Raw genomic sequence first — 24,951 nt, forward strand, 5'->3', positions numbered from 1 at the left:
TCAGATTTAATGAGGTTGCAGAAAAGAAGACTGATTCAGAGTCAGCAGGGCGTGCCCGCTCCCCTGAGTGCCCCCTGCCTGAAGCACTAGGCAACCCTGTTGACGTGTCACCATGACAACTGTGCACTTCTGTGAATCCCTCCGCTCTTGTCTGCTTTTTAGCCGTTATTAGCGAGCTAAAGAGTCAAACTATTACCTGGTAACATGACAATTATCCGGTAGTATACAGTCTGTGTTGAACTTTAAAGGAAGAAGGATGTCGGATATATTGTGCAGGTGGCTGAACGGGGAGCTCCGGTTGTCAAAAACTGTTGGTAAGTGTGGCTGAAGTTACTTTCATCTGGTCAGCTAGCTACCTAGCTAGTTAGCTTAATTATGCTAACTAGGTAGTTGAGTCGTCATGATTGTGACTGTTTGGGCACACTTACAGACCTGAATGTACAAAGCTGACAGTATAAGAGCTACACACCAGAGTTAACGAACAGTTGTTAACTCATAAACAGAGCCGTGGTATATTGAATAGGAAGGAAGATGTCGCGAGTAACATTATTTTAAAGTTTAAAAATGGACCAAGGGTGATTTGGAAAAACCTAGGTAAGGGGACTAATTTAGGGACTGTTTGCTATTTATGAGAGGGAAGGGGTGGTGCAAAATGAGGGAGGCACTAGAGTTGTTCCCCTGTAGGCCAACACAGAAGCTGCCCTCTTTCCTCAGTCAAAATGCCTATGGGAGTTTTGCATTTGGATTTTAGATAATTGCAGAAAATAAGATCCGCGGTAAATAAACCTTTATGATACTTTATCTTTTGTTCAGCAAGATAATCTTCACAAATGAACACCACTTTGTGGATTAATAAAGCATGAATGTGATCACCACAATTATTGTTGGGCTTAAACAAACTGCAATACGGTCCATCAATGTAACCATGTTTTTTAAAACACATAAAAGCTTCAAAGTTAATGAGTGGGGTATTTACGGATGCATTTTATGTTGTGAAACAAAATGTGAATGCTAGTGTTTACCACAGACCTTATTTCAGGCTTCTTACCAAAAACCTATTCCAAAAACCCATTGACTTTGAGGCGAGGGAAGCAGTGGTTATCCTGGTTTTAGGACTCATTACTGGGGCTTTCTCTTCAGATACATTTTTCAGAATTGAGGAGGGACTTGTGGCTTTTGATTGGCTCAAGGGAGGGACATTCAACTGAAACCCTTTGAGATCTGGATCAACGTCGCTTCACTTGTGGTGCATTCAGACAACTTTCACAAGTATTTAAACTTTTGAATGCTGAGCAAATTGGTTTGCTTTCTTTAAAAAAACACGGGGAAAAGGCAATGAGCAACTTGGCAAAAAAATGTAATTTTATTTTTTACTTTCCCTTTCTTTGTTTTTGATGTTGTCGTTTGGTTTTTGTTGTTGTTGCTGTTGTTAGTTTTTTGTGCTATTTTTCAGGCAATATCCTTGAACCTTTTACTAATTACTTGCTAATATCTTGGTCATTTCCTCTTAAGTTGCTTATTATTATATGCCCATTTGCCTTCAAGTTTCAAGGGATTCAATTGTTGTATTTTTTAATTTACATTAAATAATTACAATAAGAAGCTGCAGTTTGGTTTTAAGGGTGTTTATTTCTTAAAAAAATCTATCTGCACAGGTGCTGAGACTAGTCATTTTAAATAACTTGGATAACCTTCTGTTGTCGAATATTATTTCAGTTGTAAGCTAAATTAAAAGATGTTGCGATGAAAGTGTAGGAAATATTTACTTTTATTTTAGTCAGCTAAATGTATCAATACATTGTAGCATCAGTAAACATATGATCACAATTTTTTGGTTACCCTAGATGTAAGCTAAAAGATAACGGTGTACGCATTAGCCGACTGTGCCTAGGTGATGTCATGATGTTCAGAGGATGAGAAACAATGGTATCAGGGACAATTTGGTACATAGGTTGGACTTGTTTTGATTTCACAAAATAATGGTCGCAGGAGTAGTGAGTAGAAATCAGAGGGTGTAACAATAGGAGGGCACTGCCAAATAGGCCTACAACAGGCGGGAGTGTGAACAGCATATAGGTGAATTTAATACTGGGACAGGTCATTCCACTCCCAGGACCTGCTCGGTTTTTGTGTGTAATCTTTGAAGACTCACGGTAAATCTGTTTTACATTGAACTCTGAGTTTTATTGTCTTTATTGGATCTTATGGAACTGACTTGAGGAAGGATTTTGTCCCACAAAGATGTCAATGTTTGCAAAAATGACCTGATTTTTCATCTTCACAGAACCAAAGACCTTTGCCAAGGATTTCTCCAGTGGTTACCTAATTGGGGAGGTCCTGCATAAATATCAACTGCAGAATGATTTCAGTATGTTTATGAAGAAAGAGTAAGTTGCTGGAGTAATAGACAACTAGTGCTTAATTCTGCATTTCCTTTTAAGTGTTTATAATTAGTAAAGGTAATTGTATCTTTTTTCAAAGCACCTCAATCTCCAGACTCAATAACTTTACCCGTATTGAGCCTACTCTCCGGTTACTGGGGATCTCCTTTGACATAAACACAGCCCAGGACCTGATGCAGGAGAAGCCGGGTGTTGCCACATGCCTCCTTTACCAACTCTACGTCTCACTTGAGAAGAAGAAGAAAACAGAAATCAGTGGCACATTGATGGAAATAATGCAGCCTGTGGCCATGGCTGCACTGCACAAAAAAGAACATGAGATCTATTCTGATGTAAGTGGTGCTGTATAGATATATGTGTAGAATGTGCATGTGGTTAGGGGCAGATTTCTTTGAGTAACAGCATGTTTTGTTCTGTAGAAATGTAACTGAAAAACTGTAAGATAAAGTACACCCACTCTGACTGTCCTTCAGTGTTACAGCCATTCTGTGTTTGAAGTTCACATTATAAGTTTAATGTCACATCAATATCTGCCAAAACAAGTACTTTTAAGCATCTTATTGTCTTTCTATTGACATAGCGACTGCATCAAGTGGTGAAACGTGATGCAGAGCTGAAGCTACATAAAATTACTCAGCACTATGAGGAGAAATGTCTGCACCTGAATGACAGGTTTGCGATGGCCCATCCCCTCCAGCAAAAAAGACAACTCAGAGTCCAAGAGAGGGTGAAGAATAATGAGAAGGTACGAGAAACCACGGAAAGTAACAATGCAGTGTTGGAACACTTTCCCCCTGTATTCATTTAACATGAGGTAAAAATGTATGACTAGACTTTAAGAAAGTCTTCATTTTACATCTTCATTACCTTTTTTAGATTAGAGTCTCAGTCTCAAATGTCACGCTGTTACAATTGCTCTTGAACCTCAGGTGCTTGACGATGGAATAAAAAAGCTGTTTATATTGCAGCCGCGGGTGTGTCGTGAGAAACACATTGACATCTTGACTCGTAACCCGGTCACGAGGATCCAGGTGCCCAAGCCACCTCCGTACACTTCACACCTCAACCTAAAGAGGAGACAGCAGCAGAAGCAACGCCGAGAACAACAAGCACAGGTGTGTTCCAGATTAAATAATGATGTGATAACTTCATTTTGGCTTGGTGATGCAGGGTCAGCTATAATGTGGTGGCCATAGAGGCAGATACTTGCTGACAATGGGTCTTAAATTTAGACAGATACAGGTACTTTCAATAACTTGTTATTGCTTTACATCTGAGAGTGAAGATTAATGCTGATTCAATATTTTTGCCAAAGTTTTCCCCTGGGATTTTTTAGATTTAAAAATAATTTCAATTGATGACCCTCTTTATGCCACACACAAACAACAAGAGTAACATGTGTTTGTTTTTTTTCTAATATTGTTGCATTTTCTGTTAATTTTGCCTGCAGAGCGTCCAGACTGAAATTGCCCAGTTTGAGACAAGGAAGAAACTGGTTACTTGTGGTTTTGCTTCCTCTTCAAGGTGAGAGAAATGAATACATTCACTAAACTGATATTGTATTTATGTGGTATTATTATTGTGTAGTATGAATGTTTTTATTAATGGAATTTTATAGCAGCTTGAGATAATCACAACCAGACATTAGGACAATTACTTGATTTTTATTTTTAAACTTTATTTAACTGGGAAAAAAAATCTCTTTTTCAAGAGTGTCCTGGCAACGTAAGTTACAGACAGACAAGATAGATAACAAAAAAAAACGAAATCAAAATATACAACTCCAAAACAAATAATATAAAACACAACAAGAATACAAAATGAAGTTACCGGGAAGGACTGAAAAGTACATTCATATATGCTATGAGTGAACCATAAAAACAAGAAAAAGATAAGATACACCCTGACACTGGCATGTAGAAGTTTACATACAAAAGTCCTGCAACAGTGCTATGAGAGGGCCCAGAGGAACTAATGAGCGCAGCTTTGAGTACTTCTGCAGAAGATTCCACCTATATGGAACTGCATACGTAAGGGCTCTTTTGCCAAACTCTGTACTAACATCAGGTAAAGACAATAAGAACAAGTTCTGTGAATGGAGAGCACAATCATTTTCAATTTTTTGCTTAATGTAGACACATAAATATGCCGGAAGTAGGCCAAGAACTGCTTTATAAATAAGAGAATACAAATGAGAAAGTCTACAATATGTGACTTGAACCTTTTTAACTGTAGTGGTCAGTCCCTCCCTGGAGATTTTCCCCATGATGGCAGCAGCCAGGGCTGTGAGGTCCCTGGAAGTGGAACTAAGCTGATATTACAATCCAGTAGCAAGTATATACAGGATATCCGACAGAGGCTGGAGGAGAACGCTGTAGCTCGCGAACAGAGGGAGAAAAGACGAGACAGATTCCTGGTGGAGCAGCTCAAGGCCCACGAAGCTCAAGAGGTGAATCTTCCAGTTTTTGTAAACCACGTGAAAAACATGTTTTGAATAAATCTCACTTATCGTTTTTTTCTTTTTGACCTCACACAGTCTGTTATCTGTCACCTGTCATTTTAACCCAAAATCAGTCAACCACTCTGCCTCACCCTGCAGGAGGCACGGCGAGAGGAGCAGCTTGTGAAGCGTCTGACACGTCAGACGCAGCAGGAGCAGCGTTTGGCAGCTCAGCTCCTCCAGATACGTGTACAGAAGGATGTGATCAGGGAGAACCGCCTGTTCAGGGAGCAGCAGTACCAGCAGCGCAGAGAGAGGGACTTCCAGGAAGCTCTGGAGAGGGAGGCGGTGAGATAGGATGAATAAGGCAGAAGAATGATCCTCTCTATTGTTGCTTTGTATTAGGCTGTATCAGTGATAGTTTGAGTACTGTCATTAGGGAGGGAGAGGAAAGGTAGATTTTGACTGTATGAATCATGACATAAGCGACTGTATCTATTATGTCTTTTCAGTGATCACACTTAGACTGTAGATGACTGTTTTAAAGTTTAGTTAAGAAAGCAGATACTTTGATAAATGCCTTGCAAAGGATCACATCCATGGCCCAGCAAGGCTTCAGTGTTACGTATTCAGTATGTTTTAGTGTACAATAAATGACCCATGTAACATATTTCATATTCTTAATTACTCACAACTGTGGTGATTAGCAGGAACATTTATGTCATGTCTTCTCCACTCACTCCATCTTTCTGACCGGGGCCTGGTCCAGGCTCTGGCTCAGCAGGCTAAGTTGGACCTTGCTGAAGAGATCAGAAAGGAGCTTGAATTCTGTAACAGGATTGCTGCTGAGCGAGCTCAGAACAGATACAAGAAGCACTTTAACATCTGCAAGGACATTTTGGAGCAGATAGTGGACTTGGCCACCAAGGTTGGAGAATATCGTCTGCTTACTGGGAAGTAGGTAACACAATTGCTTTTAATGATGCAGTAGAAACATGCACATGGTGTCTGAGCTCGAAACCACCACACCAACTCTTGGTCAGTCTATTGATGAATATGTGGAAATTCCAAAATGTGTTGTAAAAATTGTGTTTCTTGGTAGTTACCATAAAAGTTGAATGTATTGTAGTTGTAAAGACATTTTGACTTTGGCCACTGCTATGTCTGCAAATTTCAGATTAAAAATAAGCATCAACAGAAGTGTGATGCCACTGGATGAGTGTTATCACTAGAACCTAACACACTTGACAGAGAAGCAGTTGATGTAACTTCAGCATAATTTTGTTCAATGCAGGCAAGCGTCAAAACCACAAGATCAGGCAAACAGGTAAATAAATCTGACATGGGAATCTCAAGTCCAAGAATTAAAAAAAAAGTTCAAGCAGGTAAGTACTGTTGAGGGAATAAGCTGCAGATGAGGAGGTGGGCAGGAAAGATTAGGTCTGCAGTCGAATAGTCAAAAGTTATGTCCTATGTCCTTTTCTAAGTACTTTTCATGTCCTTGAAAACAAAAATTATTGTATTGTTTTCTCAACAAACAAAAACAGTGCAGGTCAACAGTGCAATTTTTTCAGTAATAAAATATCAGAATACAAAAGAAAAGATAAAAGTCCTAAATAAGCAGATAAAAGTCATAAGAAAGCTATAAGCATCCATAATCAAAATCTATAAAGTGCAGTGTTGCAGAGACATGAAGAGCCCTTTTAAGTTTCTATAAAGTGCATAGTGTTTTGTTTTTTGTGCACTAATTGCAAAACGTGCGTGACTGAGAGTGTTACTGAAGCACCTTTTCAAGGCTGCCACTTAAATACTTCCGGGTCAGTTCACTCAATTAAGAACCGTCCTAAACAAAAAGACTATTTCACCTTAGCCTAAGAAAAGAAAATAAGATGATTGCAGGGCAGGAGAGAGTAATAGTCACTGAAATTACAAAAGCATTAGTGGTATGACATAAAAACACTACAAATAAAGATATCAGTTCAGTTCACTTCAGTTCTGAATAAAGAGATAAACTAAGAATTGGCAGGAGCTATGAAAACATTTGCCCTTTAAGTATTTGTTTTTTCATCATAATTTAATTGTGTTTCTTTCTTTCTACAGCACTCAAAATAGATTTCAGGAAAGTCATGAAAAACAGATTTGATTGAAATGTATTGTTATTTAAAAAATGAATCATTGCAGTGCAGTGCTTATTCAGATGCAAGTCAAAAGCCTGTGAAAACATGACCAATATGGGAAACATTTTTGCACTGTTGAATAGTGGTGAAATAAGAACAGGAGGTGTCAACATCCTGTCTGCTTGTTCTCGTGATCAAATAAATAATTCCCACAGATATGCACTGTCTGCACAACCCTGCTTAGTATTCACTTTGTAGTAGTATTCAGCAACCCAGGTTTTATATACTGTATCTAATTCATTAGCTCTTCTACTTATGGTTGGATTAAACATTTCTTTAAATGCAGTTATATTTTAATAATTTTCAGACTGGATTTGATTTGTTTTGAATACATTTTGACATTTGCACTGCCTTCTGTCATTTTTTTCTGCTGTCATGTCCAGTCTGGTTCCTGAGAAGCCGATGAGAGAGTGGAAGGAATTGCTGTTCAGTGGTCTGCCCCTGTATGAGCCGATAAATTATCAGCAGCCAGAGTTCTCTACACCACTAGATCCTGTAGAGTTTGAGAAGCAGGAGATACTCAAAAACCAGGACTATGATGAATACACTGTGAGTTTGACATGCAAGTGCAGTGTGCTTTTAAATCTGTGTACATGTGTGTTTGTACCTGAACTGAAGTACAGAACTGACTGAATGCTGAAGATCCTTCATATGTCATATTTGACAGAACATGATAGGTGAGTGGACATGGCCAGAAGAAGCAGAGGAGGCCACATTGCCCCTCACCAACAACAACATTCTGGGACATGTTGTCATGCGACTGAGAGACATCGTTCATCCGCCCGTCGTGGAGCCCGTCTCACCTTCATTCCCTCACTTTACCCTCAAGGCCTGTGTCCTGGGCAAATTTTGCTCTGGAAAGACCACCTGCCTGACCAAGATTGCTGAAGGCAGGACAGATGCAAGCATAAACACAAACACAATTTCATACCACTTAATTGTGCATTTACTGAAATAATATGGTAAAAAATGTGTGGAATAAGATTGTATGGCTTGTTTGTTGCTGAGTATGTGCGTTTCCTGCTTTAGCCCATGACGTCTGTGTCTTGTCAGCTGACACACTGATTGAGGAGGCTCTGAATGCTTACCAGAATGGAGAGGAGGTGAGTCAGATACAGTAAAACAACATTGTAACTTCACCAGAATCCCCTTTTATTTAATCTTTCCTCTTAATTTAGCTTTAAAGGGATTTTTGAATACCATAAAATCTCACTAATTCGACCCGCTGGTGCCAAAAAATGTATAAACCTGTAAAGGTCCTCAGTTATCTTAAATGCTTCACTTTCTTAAACAAGCATTTTTCTGACAAAATGCACAGGTCACAGAGCAGCAGGGAGAGGAAGATAATGAGCAACTGCTCACATCCACGACATCACTGAAGCCAGGTGTGTTACTGAAACCAGCATCATTCTGCTCTATGCTATTGTATACATCACAGTGTTTTTATTTCCTTGTAATATTACCAGATATGCACTGGATATTAAAGGTCTAGTGTGTAGGATTTAGTTACAGTTTGCAAGCAACTGAAAGTTCTTCCTTGTAGGAGAACTACAGTCGGGTGATGCAAAATAGCCCTATTTAGAGCCGGTGTTTGGTTTGTCCTTTCTGAGCTACAAAGAAACATGGAGGTGCAACATGGTGAACTCTATTCGAGAGGACCCACTTTGTATGTAGATGTCAGGGGCTCATTCTTAAGTAATGATAACACAACAACTCTTAGTTTCAGATCATTATAAACCAGTGAAAACATAGAAATGAATATTATATTCCATTTCTGCCAATATATCCCTTTAATTCCCACACACTGGACCTTTAAGGAATATAACCCAGTTGCTTGTTGTAAATGGTATTTACTCATAATTTATTGCTTTTCAGATCTAGACACTCAAGAAGAAAGTAGACACAAAAATGTAAGATTAAGTGTTTATGATCTTCTATTTTGTATTTAGCAATATAAAATCAAACCTGCATTCAATGTATATCACTAACCAGCCTTGCTGATGAATAATTATGTTTGGTAGAATCTAATCATTTGAAATATTGAGTAAGAAATATCTTTTTCAAGAACTGACGTGTTTCTATTTGGCATGAAATGCTTAACTCTTCTCCTGTCGGCACATGTCCTTTATGCAGCTGTCTACCCGAGCTATGCAGGGAGAAGCTGCAGAAAAAGAGCTGAAGAGAGGCAATGCCATTCCTAATGAACTGTTAGTGGACATCATAGTAGAGGCTATCAGGTAGGCACATAAGCTGCATTGCTATAAAATACTGTATGTGGACAATTTAGTCAATTTTATTCCTCTAAATTTTACCATAGGTAATTCATTTCACAGTCAACATTGTAGAAAATACAGTCTACTTTTATATACATTGTGGACAAAATAAACAACAACCCCACAATTACTCTCTAGACAGTGAAGTACTATTTGCGTCCTTACTAGGCAGGTTCCAGCTGAGTCAGGTTGGATCCTGGATGGCTTTCCAGTTGACATCACTCAGGCCCACCTGCTAGAGAAAGCCCTGGGTGGGTTTGTAGATGTAGGGGATGGTGCTGAAAGCAGCAGGATGAACCTTGCTGCTGATCCTCATCCATCCAAACCTCCAACACCTCCACCTCCTGTACTGGACCTCGCTCTGCTGCTGGATATTCCTGATGAATATGTGGTCAAACGTCCATTCAGTCAGATGGGTATGGGACATTATACTTCATACAAGCACTTTGAATTCCCTTGTTGCCAAAATGTGCAACAGTACATAAATAATTTTGCCCTGTTGTGCCCAGTGGGAGTTAAATGACATGTATGTGTGTGCAGCCACACATTATCTGTTAGATTGTGTGTGTATGTAGACGCGTATGGAAAAAGTAACCTGTTATTTGTGTGTTTATGTGGTTTCTCTGTTCCCAAACAGATGATGCTGCTGCTACAACCTCCCATCCCACAGACAAGAACTTGTATGTGGCACAGATTCCACACAGGTAAAACAAAGAAGAATTGAATGAAAATGTAAACTAAAATGAATACATTACTGCAGCTGCATGACTGTGTGTCTAATATCTGACACTCTTTCACACCCTCACAGGATCACAGCTTTTCAGGATACCTGGCCAAAACTAGAGAAATGGTTTGGTGAAAAGCAAAACATTTTGGTCCGTGTTGATGCGAATGTAGACAAGGGGGAGCTTTACAAAAGAGTGGAATCTGTCCTACAGCAAGTTACGATGCAAACACGGGAAGGTAACTGGTTGTCATGTTAGTATTAAGGAAATGCTAGTAGCTGCACCATGCAGCTCAGAATTACTTTTTTCATTTTTCCATTAGATTTTTTTCCCAGGCGTTGATGATGAGATTCTGTGTGTCCGTACTAAATGACATGTAGTAGAAAATATATCTTAAAGAAAAGAAACGCCACATTTATTAACAATACTCTGATAAATTTCCTTCCCAGCTCTTGCCTCTCTTCCTTTTGAAGATGAAGTGTTGGACAGTGGGAAAGTTCCAGACTCCTCCTTTACAGCCACACCTCCACCTGTAGACCAACCACAGGGCCTCACAGATGAAGCCCTTGACCCCACAGAGTCCTGTTCCAGCCTTAAGGAGGACAAAGCCCAAAGTGTGAAGTCACTTTCCAAATCCATCACACAGTCCCCCAGAGGTGATTTGATCAATAGTCTGTGGATTACACAATTTAACTTTCATATTAAAGTCACAGCAAATGTTTTTCTTAAAAGGGAAGATTTATAAAGTATGTCTACTGACCACCAAAGAGATTAATGTTACTTTATTATGGTGATGACTTATATGCTTGTCTTCTGGCTAATCAATAGGACACTCTCGGAAGGCGTCAGTGTCCTCAGTGACCAATGAGGACTCTCAGGGAGTCCCCAACAACCCATCTGAGTCTGCCTCTCCCTGCCCAGGTTCATCCAGCTGGGTCTATGTGGATGAACCCATTCCTCCAGTAGGATATAACTTATATTTATGTTTGTTTTGTTTTGAGTTGGAAGTAAATTCCTAATCTCTTTCTTCCTTGAAAAAAATCTGGTGTTGTTAATGACTAACGACATTCAGATGTACTCACTGAGGGTTACCACAGGGTGGCCCTCTAACATGATTTAGCCTGTGGATCTGTGGTTTTCTACCTGTGTTGCCCTTTAGGGGCTGTTTCGACTATATGAAAATATGTGCCATGTGACATGCTTTTGAAATCTGTTGCATGTCACTATGTCTTGTTTTGTTACAAATAGCTCTTTGCTGATAGAGGCTTACATTATTTGCCTTCCCCCGGCTTTGTTCCTCTCTTCCCCTCTCTGTCTCTAGGAGATCCCAGAGTACCTGTGTTCCCATTGGGACACAGTGTGCGATTCTTATGTGAAAAACATAAAGACAGTGATGCAGCAGCTGCGCTCACAACGCACTGTTATTGACCGTCACCTGTTCAACATCAGGTATTCTGCTGGGCCTGTGAAGCCATGTGAACATTGGGGTATTTCATGTAGTACACAAAGATCAGATAAGCGTATTATTTAGCATTTGTATAATGGGTACATATCTGTGTCTGTCTTTTCAACATTTTTAAATGTGATCTATAGCCGAAGTTAAAGTTTGATATTTATGATTAGCCTCTGAATGCAGTTATTTTGGGATATAATTGGATGTTATCGAACTGTTCATACCATCAGGTCTCTTGTCAGAAGAATTTTACAAATGAAAGAGGCCATTTATGTTGATAGAAAATTATTTCACAAACATCTCTGATAAATATTACATGTATTATTAAGTACCCGGTTCTCTGTATCTGTAGAGAGGAATACAAGCATTACCTGGGGCGTCCAGACTTGAAACAGGAGTTAGTGTCTCATTGGCAGAAGGACTTCAACAGAATCCCTGATGATATGCGAGAAGACGAGGATACCAAAGTAGAGCTACATCTGAGACTGGATGTGAGAACAATTTACCAATATAATACAACACAAATATTCTTAAACTGATCATACAAATAAGGTTTAAAAAACAGCTTAAAATGAAAATGTAGAACCTATGGAGATGTTCTGATGTGTGCACAGGAACTGCGTGAACGTTTGTGGGACATTAGTGACAAGCGGAAGGAGGAGGACGAGCAAGAGAAGGCTGCCCTCATGGGTAATGGCTGGTTGGAAGAACACACCGGTGTCATCATCAACCACCACTCTGTGCTCATGCAGGTAACTTTTGTATTTCTGTGAACCCATTTTAAATGAACAAACATTTAAATCTGTAGTTTATAAGCTTATTTTGTTGAATGTGTGTTTTGTACTTGTTCCATTGCTTCTTTTCCATCATGTTTATGGTGTATAAGCACACATTTTCTGTGTATCTCTTCAGTTTGACTGGCAGATGCATGATATTGTATTGTTTGTTGTATAGGTAGAGTTGGACCGTTTCCAGGACACGCTCTGTACTCTCAGGGTCTACTATCTAAGCATGTACAAACCGGTGCTGCCAGAGCTACCCTCCAAGATGGCTCTCATCCCCCTTCTGGATCCCCCAGAAATTAAGGATCAGGACCAGAGGCAAGAAACACACCATTAATAATAACCTAAATATGGTACTGTAAAATAAAATTGTGAATAGTTTATGGCTTGAGTGCAGAAAGTGAAAGATTTATTCTGTTCCACCAGTACTGAGCCAGCAGGCAGGAGTGTGACGAGTCAGATGGATGAAGGAGAGGACAAGAGGAAAACTAAATCGTAAGGGATAGACACCATATGCTTTTTGCAGTCATTTAAAAGATGAAATGGATATCGTCATTTCCTCACACTTCAAAAGCACCCCAGCAAAAACACATACACACACTCTTCTCCTGTTTTCCCCTCCTCCTCCAGACGACCTAACTCCAAGACGAAGAGCCCGAGTCAGACAGAACCTGTCAAGGTCATATCAGATCCTTTTATCCCGCCTCTCTTCATGTACCTGTCATTCACTTAGATCTTTTAGGCTTTCTCAAGGTCTGTAACTGCTTATGTTATTTCAAAGTCACACCTGCTCACAAGGGACTTCCATAAATATTATATATCCTGCTATTTGTGTTATGTTTCAGCTTGTGCCACCTTATAAGACAACTGTTGAATTTAAGTTTTCTCTTAGAATTTCTTAGAATTTAAATTTAGCTAAAAACTAAAACTAAAAAAAATCCAAAACACTCAAAAATATTAATGTTGATATCCCTAAATCTTATGGTAAGAGATACTGATCCTTTTAATTTTTAACTCCAGGCACCCCATGAGAAACTGATCTCAGACTACGAGGAGGCACTCACCGCCATCAGCAAATTGGTAATGCTTTGTGCTTTGTGAGTTTGTATGAGCATATTACGGAGATATGAATATATTTTTTAAATCCTGATGCACACCTGTCATATGTGTGTGTAGGTGTCTGCAGAAGCCCACCAGGGGGAGACGAAAGAGCAGAAAGAGAAACCACAAGAGAAGGAGAGGGGGAAGGCCTCTGCAGGTGCAAACAGAAAGGAAAAAGGGAAGCATTCATCCAAAAAACAGAAAGGTATATCTTTTGTATTTTTAAGGAAACAATGGAGAGGTGCCCTCTAACATGTAGTGTATGTTTCAGTAGGTCTTCCACATTTTACATCATTATCTTCCACCAAACCTTGTTCCTCCAGGTCCACCATCCCCACCTCCAGCACCCACCCCTGCACCAGCTGAGGACAAAAACTCAGAGAAGACTCAAAATCAAGAAGTCAGAAACAAAATACATAAAGAATATGCAGCCGCACTGGATCATGAGGGTATGCACACACAGAGATTTGGTAGTTTGTATAAATCATAAAGAATTTAATTATCATAATCACATCTTGTCAAAAGTGGTTCTGTTTTTAACAACCTATATAATATGATATATACATGGAGGTGAGTCTATTGTTATGTGTAATTTCGAGTAATTTTCATATGTACATGTGCATGTACGTGTGGGTTTAATGATCAGTATGCTTATATAGTTATGCAACTCTGTCTTGCTGTATGCGTGTGTGTGTGTGTGTGTGCGTGCATGTGTGTGTTTTCCAGCAAATGCAGCAAAGGTGCGCATTGCGCTGGTGAAAGGTCATGGTCTGGTGATGGTGCACTCCCTTCAAAGCAGAGCAGGAGAGACATTACGCAGCATGCAGAAGTGGTTAGAAGCACACTATCTTGCTGAAATGAAGAGGTATGATAAAGTGCAGTGTGGCTCACGTGTGGAATAGAGGGACATGAATGTGAATGAAGAAGCAATAGTGTAGCACTGGACTGCATTTCTGTCGCTATTTTGTTATTGATTTAGTGTGTGATAAACACTATCCATGTATTATCTTAATGTCAGTGCATAATGCTAGATGTTTGTAGGCGTGTGAGCCAAATTAAATTGTTGGACTTGTGTGTTACTGTTAGAATTTTTTTTAATTGGCGACAGCCCTTTTAGTGCTTCTGAAGTTATTTAGCTGTTACTTGAAAATAGGTTTAACTCCTCACTAAGAACGAGATATTTCTAACACATTTGAGTGTGGTCAAACATAGTGTTTTTTGTCACTAATAATACATAGAGGATGTTTCATGTTTCATCTCTCTCCTTACCCCAGTATTGACCAGTTGTCAGAAGTGGTTCGCCACCACATAGAGGCTGGTGCTAAGTTGCAGAATGAGCTGGTGTTGGTACGTATTGACTTGATAATTGTGTTTATTTTTTTTTAAAGACACCTTTGATATCTTACCCAGGTTGGTATAGCGTGTTACTCACTAGTTATAGGATGAAATTTCAGTTGTTCTTCCATCTTGTGACCACCATGGTCTCCTTTACCTCCCCCCTCCCATATTAAGATTCTCTATATTGTCTTCTACAGGAATGTACAGACTTCTACCTGAATGGAGACTGCCACATGGTGGCTCCCCCAGCTCCCCCTCCTCGTCCACCTCCTCTGGAGAAACCCACACGGTCCACCCCGACCATCTCTCAGCTAGAGTCACTCCGCCAGCAGCTGTGCAGCGCTGCTCCATCAGGTTAATACAGGAGAGAAGCTGTGGTGTTCTCAGGTCTATTAATCCAGCGATCCATCCATCCATTGATACTTTTCCCTCCTTTCTGACTTTCAGGTCTAATGGCTAGTTCTGAGTTCTCCGGTTTGCTCAGGGATCTCATCTCTGTTAACATGGGCAGAGATAACTTACCTGAGCCCTGGATCAACAAGAATGAAACACAGGTACTCTTCACTTAAAATGCTCATTTCTCTTCTAGTCATTTGTCAAAAAGTTTTATAACAAAAAGAACCTCACAAAATCAGAAAGCACTCTGCTGACGACAACTCATAAAATACTCCTGTACCATATTGTTCGGTTATCGTAAAGGGCAAATTTTATGTCTTACAGGAGCAATGTTGTTTTGTCTCCTGTCCCCAGTTGATGGAGATTGTGTCTCTGCTAAAAGACGACTATGAGCTGATTGACTGGCGCCGGTTTCTGCTCAGTGCTGCCCTCCCTTGGCCGTTTCCCTCATTATCACAGCTGCTGGTCGTGCTGCAACGTTTCAAGGCAGCAGATTCTAGGAACATGGGCTATATAAATGAAGAACAGTACCTACAGGTCTCTCTCTACACACACACACACACACACACACACACACACACACACACAAACTCAGGTGTACACTAGAAATTCAGATTCTGGTTTTCTGGTTTGACATTGTAACTGTGTTAAAATCATGTTATGTCCTTCATGAACCTATATTTACAAGTTATCTATTCATGGGCCCTTTTCCCTTTTGTGGCATTACTTTGCATTGAGACTCTCTTTCTACAGGCAGGCCTGAGTTCAAGTCACTATGAAAACACATTTAGTATATGCTGTATACTTTATATAGTATAAAGTGAAAACTGTTGCACGCTGAACCTAAAAATAAATGTTTAAGTTGCTCTGCTCACCTCCTTTCTCACCAGACAGAGTTGTGGTTTTCCAGTGAAAGTGTCCAGCCCATCCCTGAGGACCCCTCTGAGCCTCTACCGTACGACCGTCTGGCTAACTTACGCAAGGTAACTTAACTCCAAGTTAAGGTAAACTTTTATTATTCCTGAAATGGTAAATTCAAGTGGTCATAAAACACAAACAAGTAAAAAAGCAAAAAAGAATGGACAAAGGCAAAAGAGTAGTGAAAGAACATAAAGGTATAACAGAGCATTACTCAAATCTTTAAACTCTTACTATAAGCGGACTTTTCAGCTATTTACAATTATATCTTTAATTTAAAAAACAAACTTATACAGGATATAGTCGTCAAGTTGCTAGCCACTTTGTTCTTAACCTCAAAGGGATCAAACCTTTAAGTTTTATATTTACTGTATGTCCGTATTAACTTCACAGCAAATAATAAAATTAAAATTAGCAGTTACATCTGCCGCTGTTTTTCCTTCTTAGTTTTTTTTCAAGATGTTTGCGGACAGCACTGTGTCTTCCCCTCGACTGGACTACGTGTCCATGCTGAAGTACTTTGCAGCCGACCCTAACCCCAGACAGGGCTTCATCAGAGCACTCAGTGTAGTGCTGGGACAACATCTCAGGCACTCCTCACCGGGCCATCTTGTTAAGGTGAGTAGTCTAATGTACAAAGAAATGTGAACACAATTTTCACTTGAGGGTCATTGTAAAAGCATTTTTCCTTTGTCTCCTGTCATCAGAACATTATTTTCTGTCACTGGTGTCTTCAGATGGTCCAAAATTGTAATAGAAACCAGTTGTATTATTTTCAGTGATGCCACCAATGATTTTGAAACCGCATGGGTCAAGTTTTTCTAGTGGTTGTCTAATTTGTTTTGGAATGACACATGTCAGTGTTAATGTTTTTCTCCAGTACAAGCTATTGCACATCAGCATGGCAGTATCATGATGTGTTGTCCATACAGTCTATGCCGAGCATAGAAGAGGCTGCTGAGCTCAGCTCCTCAGAACTTGATGGAGACTACAAGGAAGAAGAGACACTGTGTGCGTCAAGCAGTTCAATGCTGGAGCAGCACGTGTCCATCCCTGCTCTCCTTGCTGTCATCTGCCACAAAGTCACCAAGATGAAAGACGACAGCCTCGTTACTCCAGGCTGCCTGAGTCAGGAGGAGCACGCTGAGGTAGCAAAGCTCAAACTTCTTTTTTTTTTACCTTTGAAAAGAGGTAAATATTAATATATGTGTATATATACACAATTGTAATGACATATAGGCCAAAAACATTACATTACATTGCTGCCCTTCACATCTTACTAAGTATAACCATCCCTCACATGCACTGGCTTAAACTGGGATTTTAGGGTAATACATACATATATGGCTCAATTATTTTGGAAATAAATTGTTGACTTAATTTAGCAAAACGTGTGAGGTTTAATTTTACTAGAATGTATTTTTTTCAACGGCAATATTTATTTATCTTTATTATGCTTTTATCATTTTACCATCAATGTGCATATAAAGACATGGTCTTTTTAAAATTTTATCATCAAAATGCATCTAAAAGTGGTGACTAGCAAGTCTTTGTGGGTTTCTGTGAGATTCATGGGTACTTAGTTCACTTGTATTACAGCAGCAGGCAATTTAAAGGGACAGTGTCAGGAACATTCAAGGGTTTTTAATGCACCCATGATCTGGATATTAAGGGGACAATACACACCTTCATTTACAAAATTTATGTAAAATAAGTTAGCCTACACCATTTTTTCATTATGGGTGTAAAATTCAGGCAACGACCCTGAAAAAATTAACTTAAATAGTTAATAGTTTTAATTAACAGATTCTGTAGGTTTGCAGAACACCTTAGTGCATTTTAAAGGCTAAAGGTCTGTACTCATCAATACATTTTCTATGCATAATTGTTAACCATATTATTAAAATTAAACTCTTTTCTCATGCTCTTTATCTCTGCTGGCCTCTAGCAACTGGTGCATATGTTCAGAGAGCTGGGTTACAGTTCTGAGGACCGCATCCCCTTCTCTGTTCTCTCTCGGCATCATTTCATGCAGAGCCTGATGGAGACCTCAACACACTACCAGCTTGTAGTAAGTGTCTGTGTCAGTGTCTGTTACATGAGAATCTAAAAACAGCACACTACTTGTCCACTGCTGCTGCGATCAGTCACACATACTTACCATCTATACTGTCCATCATCATGTTTTTCATCATACTTATACCAACATGAGGATTCACCTTCATCTCCCTTCTCTCTGTCCCTCTCCTTCTTTTGTATCCTTTCTTTCTTTTCTCACCTTTTTTTTTAATCTTTCAAACTTTTCTGTCTTTGTCTCTCAGAACATTCATAAAGTGCTACTGGCCCATCAGGACGAAACAGAGGCTAACAGCTTATCTTAAAGGATAAGACATACCATACTGCTGTCTGCATCACAAAGAACTCTTTTACTTCGGACAGGCAAAAGATGTTGCTTTGGCCAATTTGATGTATTTTTATTTATTTTACATTTTACATGTTTGCTGAAATCTGTCGGTTACTTCATTGTTAAATAAATACGTCTGCAACCATTACGTATGATCAGTATGTAGAAATGTCTGCACTGACGAAGGTGGGAGTGACAACAAAAACATCAATGGTGGCAGGATTGACCCCTCTTATTCGCTTTTTTCCCCTGATACACTCCAGCAGTTTTTCTGACTGACTTGTTTTTCTAATGACCTCTCTGACACAGAAAAGCATTGGTTGCGGCTACAATGAGTGCATTGTCCAGGATAACCTACATGTCAAGCCTGACTTACCAGCAACTGCCTGCCAGAGCACCCACAACCCTACCAGCGTCCATTCAGCAGTGATGATGTATTACGGTAGTTACTCTACATAGCTGCCACTGCTCCGTGTTTACCAATCAGATTAATGAGTATGCTGTTTCGAAAAAAAAAAAAAAAGAATGTGTAAAAATAGCGGCATGTAAACATAAAATAATAAATGTGTGCTTGCTTTTCTTGTTATTTAAGATAAAGCAACTTATTGCGCATCATTAACTTAAGTTAGGTACAGGTCATTATCAAGTTTCTGTAGTTACTGATTTAGGGGTTACATTCTGTCAGCAGCCTTGAGAGCATGTAACTCCTATTAACATTTCCATTTGTCTAATTTGATACGAGGAAGGCTTGGGGAACCCCAGCACCCCACCCCTCTGACCCACCTCCCTTTCTCTCTTTCCCTCCCTTTCAGTATCACTGCAGATCCAAGGCTCTTGGACTTTTCAGTGTCTGACTTTTAGAGAAAGTAGAGCCACACACATGTGTCATGTAGAAAGAATCATCACTTGCAGACTAGCAACCATAACCTGAACAATAAGGAATAAATCAGCGCCTTAATGTGGGACCTTTTACATTTGTTGCAAGACAAAGCATGCTGGATGCATTCTAGGTACACTGAATAAGGATTTGGGATTATCCCCAGTATCGACTTGACACTGTAGACTGTGTAAAAAAATCTTTACTCCTGGCTCAAATGGACATGAGATCAAAAAGAAGACTTTCAGGACTTTTAACGGTGCACTGAAAAGATGATTTTATTGTCAACTTTCCCAGTTTTAGGTTGGTAATCCTGCATGGTGTCCTGCTAATTTCTTGTGGAAAATTTGTCTGGATCACAATTCTGCTTTTGGACCCGTTTGCCACAGTTACTCACTGGATCTAAAAGGGAAAACTTCCTCATGAGGAATTCTTGATCACACAGCAAAGTTTTGTCACGATTTATTTTTGAATCTGAATTTTAAGAGGACTTTGGCTGCAGGTCAGTGTGTGGTATTTTAATGACAACATGGGGATTGCATTCTGGATATTTTCTCTTCTGGCTCTTCCCGTGCTTCATTCTGCCAAGATCTTGACTGTCTGTCTAATTGGTGAGTAGTGAAGCAGTTATTGTTAAAGTGATCTTTACTAGTGATAATAGAGATATTCATTGTAAATACTTGCTCAGAAATATGAAAACAATAAGCACCTCCTTGTCAGACTAGTAAGTCTTCAAAGAGTTTACAGTAAAAGTTTACAGAAGATTGTGTGAATGAATGTGCTACAGTTTGTTTTTAATATGCACAATGATGTAGTATGTTGCAAACAGAAAGCCATATTTTCAGACAAAAAAATAATTTATTTTCTCTTCTCTCCTCCAGGAGGAAGCCATTACTTGTTATTAGATGAAATTTCTCATAACTTACATCAGCATGGCCACGAGGTCCGCATGCTCTTGCAACTAGGCAACCCTGTTATTACAGGTAAACTTTATATACAGTACACAAACACATGAAATATTTTGCACACGTTGTCTCCTCTTTTCTCTGATTTAGTCACTCTGATTTTAATGTAAATGATGATTTCTGATGAATTCTCCTAGGTTTTTCGTATGCAGGCCGTGCACACAGTTACCAGACAAGCACCTGGTCATTAGGAGAGAAATATATCGAAGAATACAATAGCTGGTTCCTGGAGCAACAAACACAGTTTTTATTGGGAAGGTATGACACTGAATTTTAGGAGATTCGGTTACATTGATTTAGTTATGTTCGGAAAAATAGACAAGGTCTCGTGGGTCTGGCTTCCCATCAGCATTTTGAGTTTATCTTTAATTTATTCTAATCCCGAGGCCAAATTTGTCTCTTATAGACGTATGAAATCACAGTTCTATGTCCTAACAGCATTGTATTACTATATTCTATTTAAATTTTTCTCTCTTCCTCACTTACTCACTCGGTCATTTTTTTCTTCCTTTCGCTTTCTTTCAGGGATAACTTTAAAAACTTTCTACACTTCATGGGACACCTGTCCTATCAGTGTGACAGGCTGTTAGGGGACAAAGGGGTAATAACTTTCCTCCAGAGCGAACGATACGACATTGCCATCCTTGACGGTTTTAACCCCTGCTCCTTCATCCTGGCACGCAAACTTGGTACATGTGCTCTTCATATCACTTATGTCATAATAACTATCATCCTTTAAATCTTACCACCGTTATACATTGTTGATAGATACCTTGCCACTTTTATTATATGCAGATTTGAGATGCTTTTAAATGTGCCAATTCAAACTAATTGTGAGCCAGATTTATTGTGTTTTATTTTATCTATAGCAGTTATACACACTTTACTTTTGATTTTCTCCAGGTGTCCGCTATATAGCTTTCTATCCTGGCACTCTGAACGGTCCTCTGTCCATCGCTCTCCCCAGCCCAGTTTCCTACATCCCAGTCTTTGGCTCCCAGCTGTCCGACCACATGAACCTCTGGGGTCGTGCAAAGAACCTCTTTTATTCTTTCTTGGCCCCTGTAGGTACGAATGGTGTTATAAAATGGGGATCACATGTTTTTCAAGAGGATTTTCTGGCTTGCTTAATAACACACATCTTCACTCTACAATGTTTATGCCCTTTAGACATATTAATATTCTAAGGGAGTGAGTTTTTTTTTTATATGAATATTGGTTGTTTTTAAATTCCATTTCTTCTCATATTTCATTCTCCTCTCATTTGTAATCTACAGACTCTGTTAAAACATTTAAATCGCACATTTTGCACATATTTGTTTATCAGCCAATCTTTTTCTGCTTCAATTAGCAAACCATCTACTTACAGTAATCCATACTAATCCCTCTGTAATCATGTTAATTTCCGCCATACATTTTGGCTAATATTCCATTTAAACTGGTTGTAGACGAGGTAATAATATTTACATTTCATCATTTTCATCTCCATTCTGTCACTGTTTGCTGAAAGAATGCTCTGTTTGCAACTAGTCTGTAAGTGATTTAGCCAAGAAATGAGTTAGATCAATTACATTTGAATGGCGATAAACAAATGTTGAAGCACTTGTGTCGTATATCAAAGGTCAGGAACTTGTATGGTCGACATTCAGGGAAGTCGCTGAGCGGCACCTTGAGTCACCACCAGGTGGTCTGGAAGAGTTACATGGAGGAGCTGAACTTTGGGCCTTCAACACTGACTTCTCCCTGGAGTTCCCCCAGCCTCTGATGCCCTACACTGTGCTTGTGGGAGGTCTGCTGAATAAACCTGCGAAGCCTCCAGAACAGGTCTCATCTCTTAATAAACATATCTAAATACATCAGTGAGATCAGAGAAGTTTTCAAATTAACTTTTCCTCTCTATCTTTCTCACTCCCACTTCCCTCTGGACTTCTACAACCATCTCTCTCTCTCACCCTGCCTTACTTAACATTAAGAATTTCCCTTTGCATATTTCCTCCATCCATACCCCGACCCTTTCGATCCTCAGGATCTTGAGTCGTGGATCTCTAATTTTGAAGAGGCAGGTTTCCTTGTTGTGACTCTTGGATCAATGGTCTCCTCAGTCTCTGTGGACCCTCTCCTTGTAGAGCTGGTGGCTGGCTTCTCCAGGATCCCTCAGGGGGTGCTCTGGAGGTAAAAACATGACACAATTCATACAGGCCTACAAGATGTGTTTTTTTAAAAAAAATCTTTGTTTTTTCACATTCATTAAGAGAAGAAATCAACCACAACGTTAATGAAAGTACCTGAACCTGCAGTGCTTTGCTTGCAGGTATGACCCCAAGCGATGGCCATCACACCTGGACAGACCTCCCAATGTCAGGCTGGTGGACTGGCTGCCTCTTAATGACCTGCTGGGTAGGGGCACTCTGTCTCTCTACACATACATGATAGGGGTTACAGTATATGATAGACTGTCAAAAAGCTTGGTTATTGCAGGAATTCTGAAAAACAGACAGAAGAATAAAACAATGAATTTAATGATATATTCCCTGTCAGACACTGGACCAAGATGGCTGGGTCTTTACTGCACTGCAGCTCCATTCTTCTCTTTTTATTTCTTAATACTTGAAGAAATACCACAAGGCAGGAAGCTACAAACACAGCATGAATGATCATGGATGTACCCTCTGGTTCTTGCTCTGTGGTGTTTTTATGCCCCCGCCTCGGGAATAGTCATGGTTGGAGGCAATATGTTTAGGGGTTGTCCGTCCATCCCATTCTTGTGAACACAGTATCTCAAGAATGCCTTAAGGGAATTTCTTCAAATTTGGCACAAGCCTCAACTTGGACTCAACGATGAACTGATTAGATTTTAGTGGTCAAAAGTCAAGGTCACTGTGATCTGTACTGCTGCATTGTTTTGAAAACAATATCTCAATAAGACCTGTTTGTTCGCAAATGTTCAGTTCAGTTCAATGTCCACGTGGACACAAGAACAAACTTAGCACAGTGTCCTTACAAAACATGTTTTTGGCCCCAACTCAAGAATGAATAAGCAATTATGACAACATTTTTCACAAATGTTAAAAGAATAAATAAAGAAGTGATGACATTTTATATTCAAGAGGTCATAATCATAATGTTCTGCAAAAACTTTTTCTGGCTTTTACTCAATAATTCAGAAACAGAAGGGGAGACATTTGGTCAGATACTGTATTGGTGACACTAATCTCGAATGCCCACCTTGACACTGTGTTCATTGTTTAGATCTTCTGTGCTGCTGAGGGGGAAGATTTGTGTTAAGCATCCACCTTTTGACAGACATAGATGTAAACTATAAGCGCAATTAACCTGTTTAATTTTGACCACATCATGGCAATAAAAATGCCCTTGTTTGTACATCGCCACATTGTTTCAGCCCTAACCTGTAAGTCAGTCTGTTTCTCATCTGTAGGTTTCATCAGTCTGTGCCCAAACACTAACTTCTGTTACGCTGTAATGAAGCTTTCTCTAATTTCTGTTTACCCCAGGACACAAAAAAGCGCGTCTGTTTATAACCCACGGTGGACAAAACAGTCTGCTCCAGGCAGTGTACCATGCTGTTCCTGTACTGGGAATTCCTCTGTTTGGAGACCAGTTTGATAATGTGGTGAGGGCTGAAACAAAGGGACTTGGCCTCACCATCAACCCCACACAAATCACCAGGGAACTGCTCAGCTCGACAATTCGGACGCTCATACAGGACATCAGGTTTGTGGATGGATGGCTGGGCAACACTTGTGATGCCAATGTAGTATGAAGATTTCTGTAACCACTCACCCTTTCTCTCTCTTTATTTTTCCCAATAATTTCTCCTTCTCTAGGTTCAAGTCTTCAGCTTCATCCCTTAGCAGGATCCACAAATCCCATCCTGTCCCACCAGCCCTGCGACTCATCCAGTGGGTGGAGCACGTCCTGCACAGTGGAGGTGGAACTCATTTAAGGCCGGCTTCACTGTCACAACCATGGTACCAGAGACACCTGTTGGACTTGGTGCTTCTCTTCTTCTTGGGGCTTCTTGGACCTGTAGTTCTCTGCTGGACTTTGTGCAGGAACAAGAATAGAAGGGCCAAACACAAAAAAACACAATAACGGTACAAAGCGTTTCCTATGGGACACTTATACCTCAGCCATGTGTTACTTGTTTATCTTGGACTTGAATATTGAACCAACATGAGAACTTTAAAAAATTAATTCCCGCTACCATGAAATACTACATATCTTCAATAAATAAACCATACTTGCTGCTACTGATAGGAGCAATTGCCCCTTTAAATAGGCCGACATAAAAAATAATTGATAGCAGGCTATCATGTTGTTGTAGGACACCTTTGCTTTGATGCAAGCAATGAACACAAACTTCCTTTTCCCCTGTAGCCCCAACAGGCCCAGAAAAGATAACCCTTAAAGGTCCAGTGTACCTGAAATAAGAATCATTGTGTTTTAGTTAAGCCATTTTTATCTTTATAGGGAGCAGGATCTCATCCATGGGGTCCACCATGTTGCTCCAGCATGTTTCAGACATGCAGAGCAACAACAGACATGCTGGAGCTGGAACAGACATACCAAACACTGCCTCCAGATACGGCCATTCACTTGTTCGCTTAATTGCATTTTCACGTCGGCCACCATAGTTAGCAGCCACACTGCAACAAGCAGCAGCAGAACACCACCGATTC

At 39.8% G+C, this 24,951-nt stretch overlaps 2 protein-coding genes across 2 annotated transcripts; both read left to right on the forward strand.

Moving 5' to 3' along the window:
- The first annotated feature begins 206 nt into the window (after nt 1-206).
- Nucleotides 207-18,439, forward strand: spef2 (sperm flagellar 2). Its single transcript, XM_042488449.1, has 39 exons — nt 207-314; nt 2,285-2,387; nt 2,482-2,734; nt 2,983-3,147; nt 3,371-3,517; nt 3,853-3,926; nt 4,638-4,851; nt 5,002-5,190; nt 5,612-5,799; nt 7,403-7,568; nt 7,687-7,909; nt 8,049-8,122; nt 8,338-8,404; nt 8,895-8,941; nt 9,153-9,256; nt 9,461-9,708; nt 9,930-9,996; nt 10,101-10,255; nt 10,467-10,673; nt 10,846-10,979; nt 11,339-11,466; nt 11,823-11,961; nt 12,085-12,222; nt 12,425-12,570; nt 12,679-12,747; nt 12,883-12,931; nt 13,273-13,332; nt 13,429-13,558; nt 13,677-13,802; nt 14,080-14,218; nt 14,628-14,700; nt 14,889-15,045; nt 15,139-15,245; nt 15,442-15,624; nt 15,978-16,070; nt 16,453-16,623; nt 16,938-17,153; nt 17,954-18,076; nt 18,327-18,439. Exons 1-39 carry the CDS (start codon nt 257-259, stop codon nt 18,384-18,386), a joined length of 5,190 nt encoding a protein of 1,729 aa, XP_042344383.1. The 5' UTR covers nt 207-256; the 3' UTR covers nt 18,387-18,439.
- A 1,376-nt stretch (nt 18,440-19,815) lies between these two features.
- On the forward strand, nt 19,816-24,543 carry LOC121943911 (UDP-glucuronosyltransferase 3A1-like). Its single transcript, XM_042487513.1, has 10 exons — nt 19,816-19,897; nt 20,168-20,269; nt 20,389-20,509; nt 20,777-20,940; nt 21,155-21,319; nt 21,873-22,075; nt 22,278-22,423; nt 22,563-22,648; nt 23,764-23,983; nt 24,097-24,543. Exons 1-10 carry the CDS (start codon nt 19,816-19,818, stop codon nt 24,362-24,364), a joined length of 1,557 nt encoding a protein of 518 aa, XP_042343447.1. The 3' UTR covers nt 24,365-24,543.
- The last annotated feature ends 408 nt before the right edge of the window (nt 24,544-24,951 follow it).

The sequence above is a fragment of the Plectropomus leopardus genome, chromosome 6 (genome assembly GCF_008729295.1).
Source record: "Plectropomus leopardus isolate mb chromosome 6, YSFRI_Pleo_2.0, whole genome shotgun sequence".
NCBI lineage: Eukaryota > Metazoa > Chordata > Actinopteri > Perciformes > Serranidae > Plectropomus > Plectropomus leopardus.

Excerpts from the sequence above, each read along its gene's own strand:
- LOC121943911 (XM_042487513.1), top strand. The coding sequence starts at position 19,816 with ATGGGGATTGCATTCTGGATATTTTCTCTTCTGGCTCTTCCCGTGCTT. Across the intron at positions 21,320-21,872 it reads TTCTTTCTTGGCCCCTGTAG|GTCAGGAACTTGTATGGTCG; the intron begins GTACGAATGGTG and ends CGTATATCAAAG. Across the intron at positions 23,984-24,096 it reads ACGCTCATACAGGACATCAG|GTTCAAGTCTTCAGCTTCAT; the intron begins GTTTGTGGATGG and ends CTCCTTCTCTAG.
- spef2 (XM_042488449.1), top strand. The coding sequence starts at position 257 with ATGTCGGATATATTGTGCAGGTGGCTGAACGGGGAGCTCCGGTTGTCA. Across the intron at positions 2,735-2,982 it reads AACATGAGATCTATTCTGAT|CGACTGCATCAAGTGGTGAA; the intron begins GTAAGTGGTGCT and ends CTATTGACATAG. Across the intron at positions 11,962-12,084 it reads AGCTACATCTGAGACTGGAT|GAACTGCGTGAACGTTTGTG; the intron begins GTGAGAACAATT and ends ATGTGTGCACAG.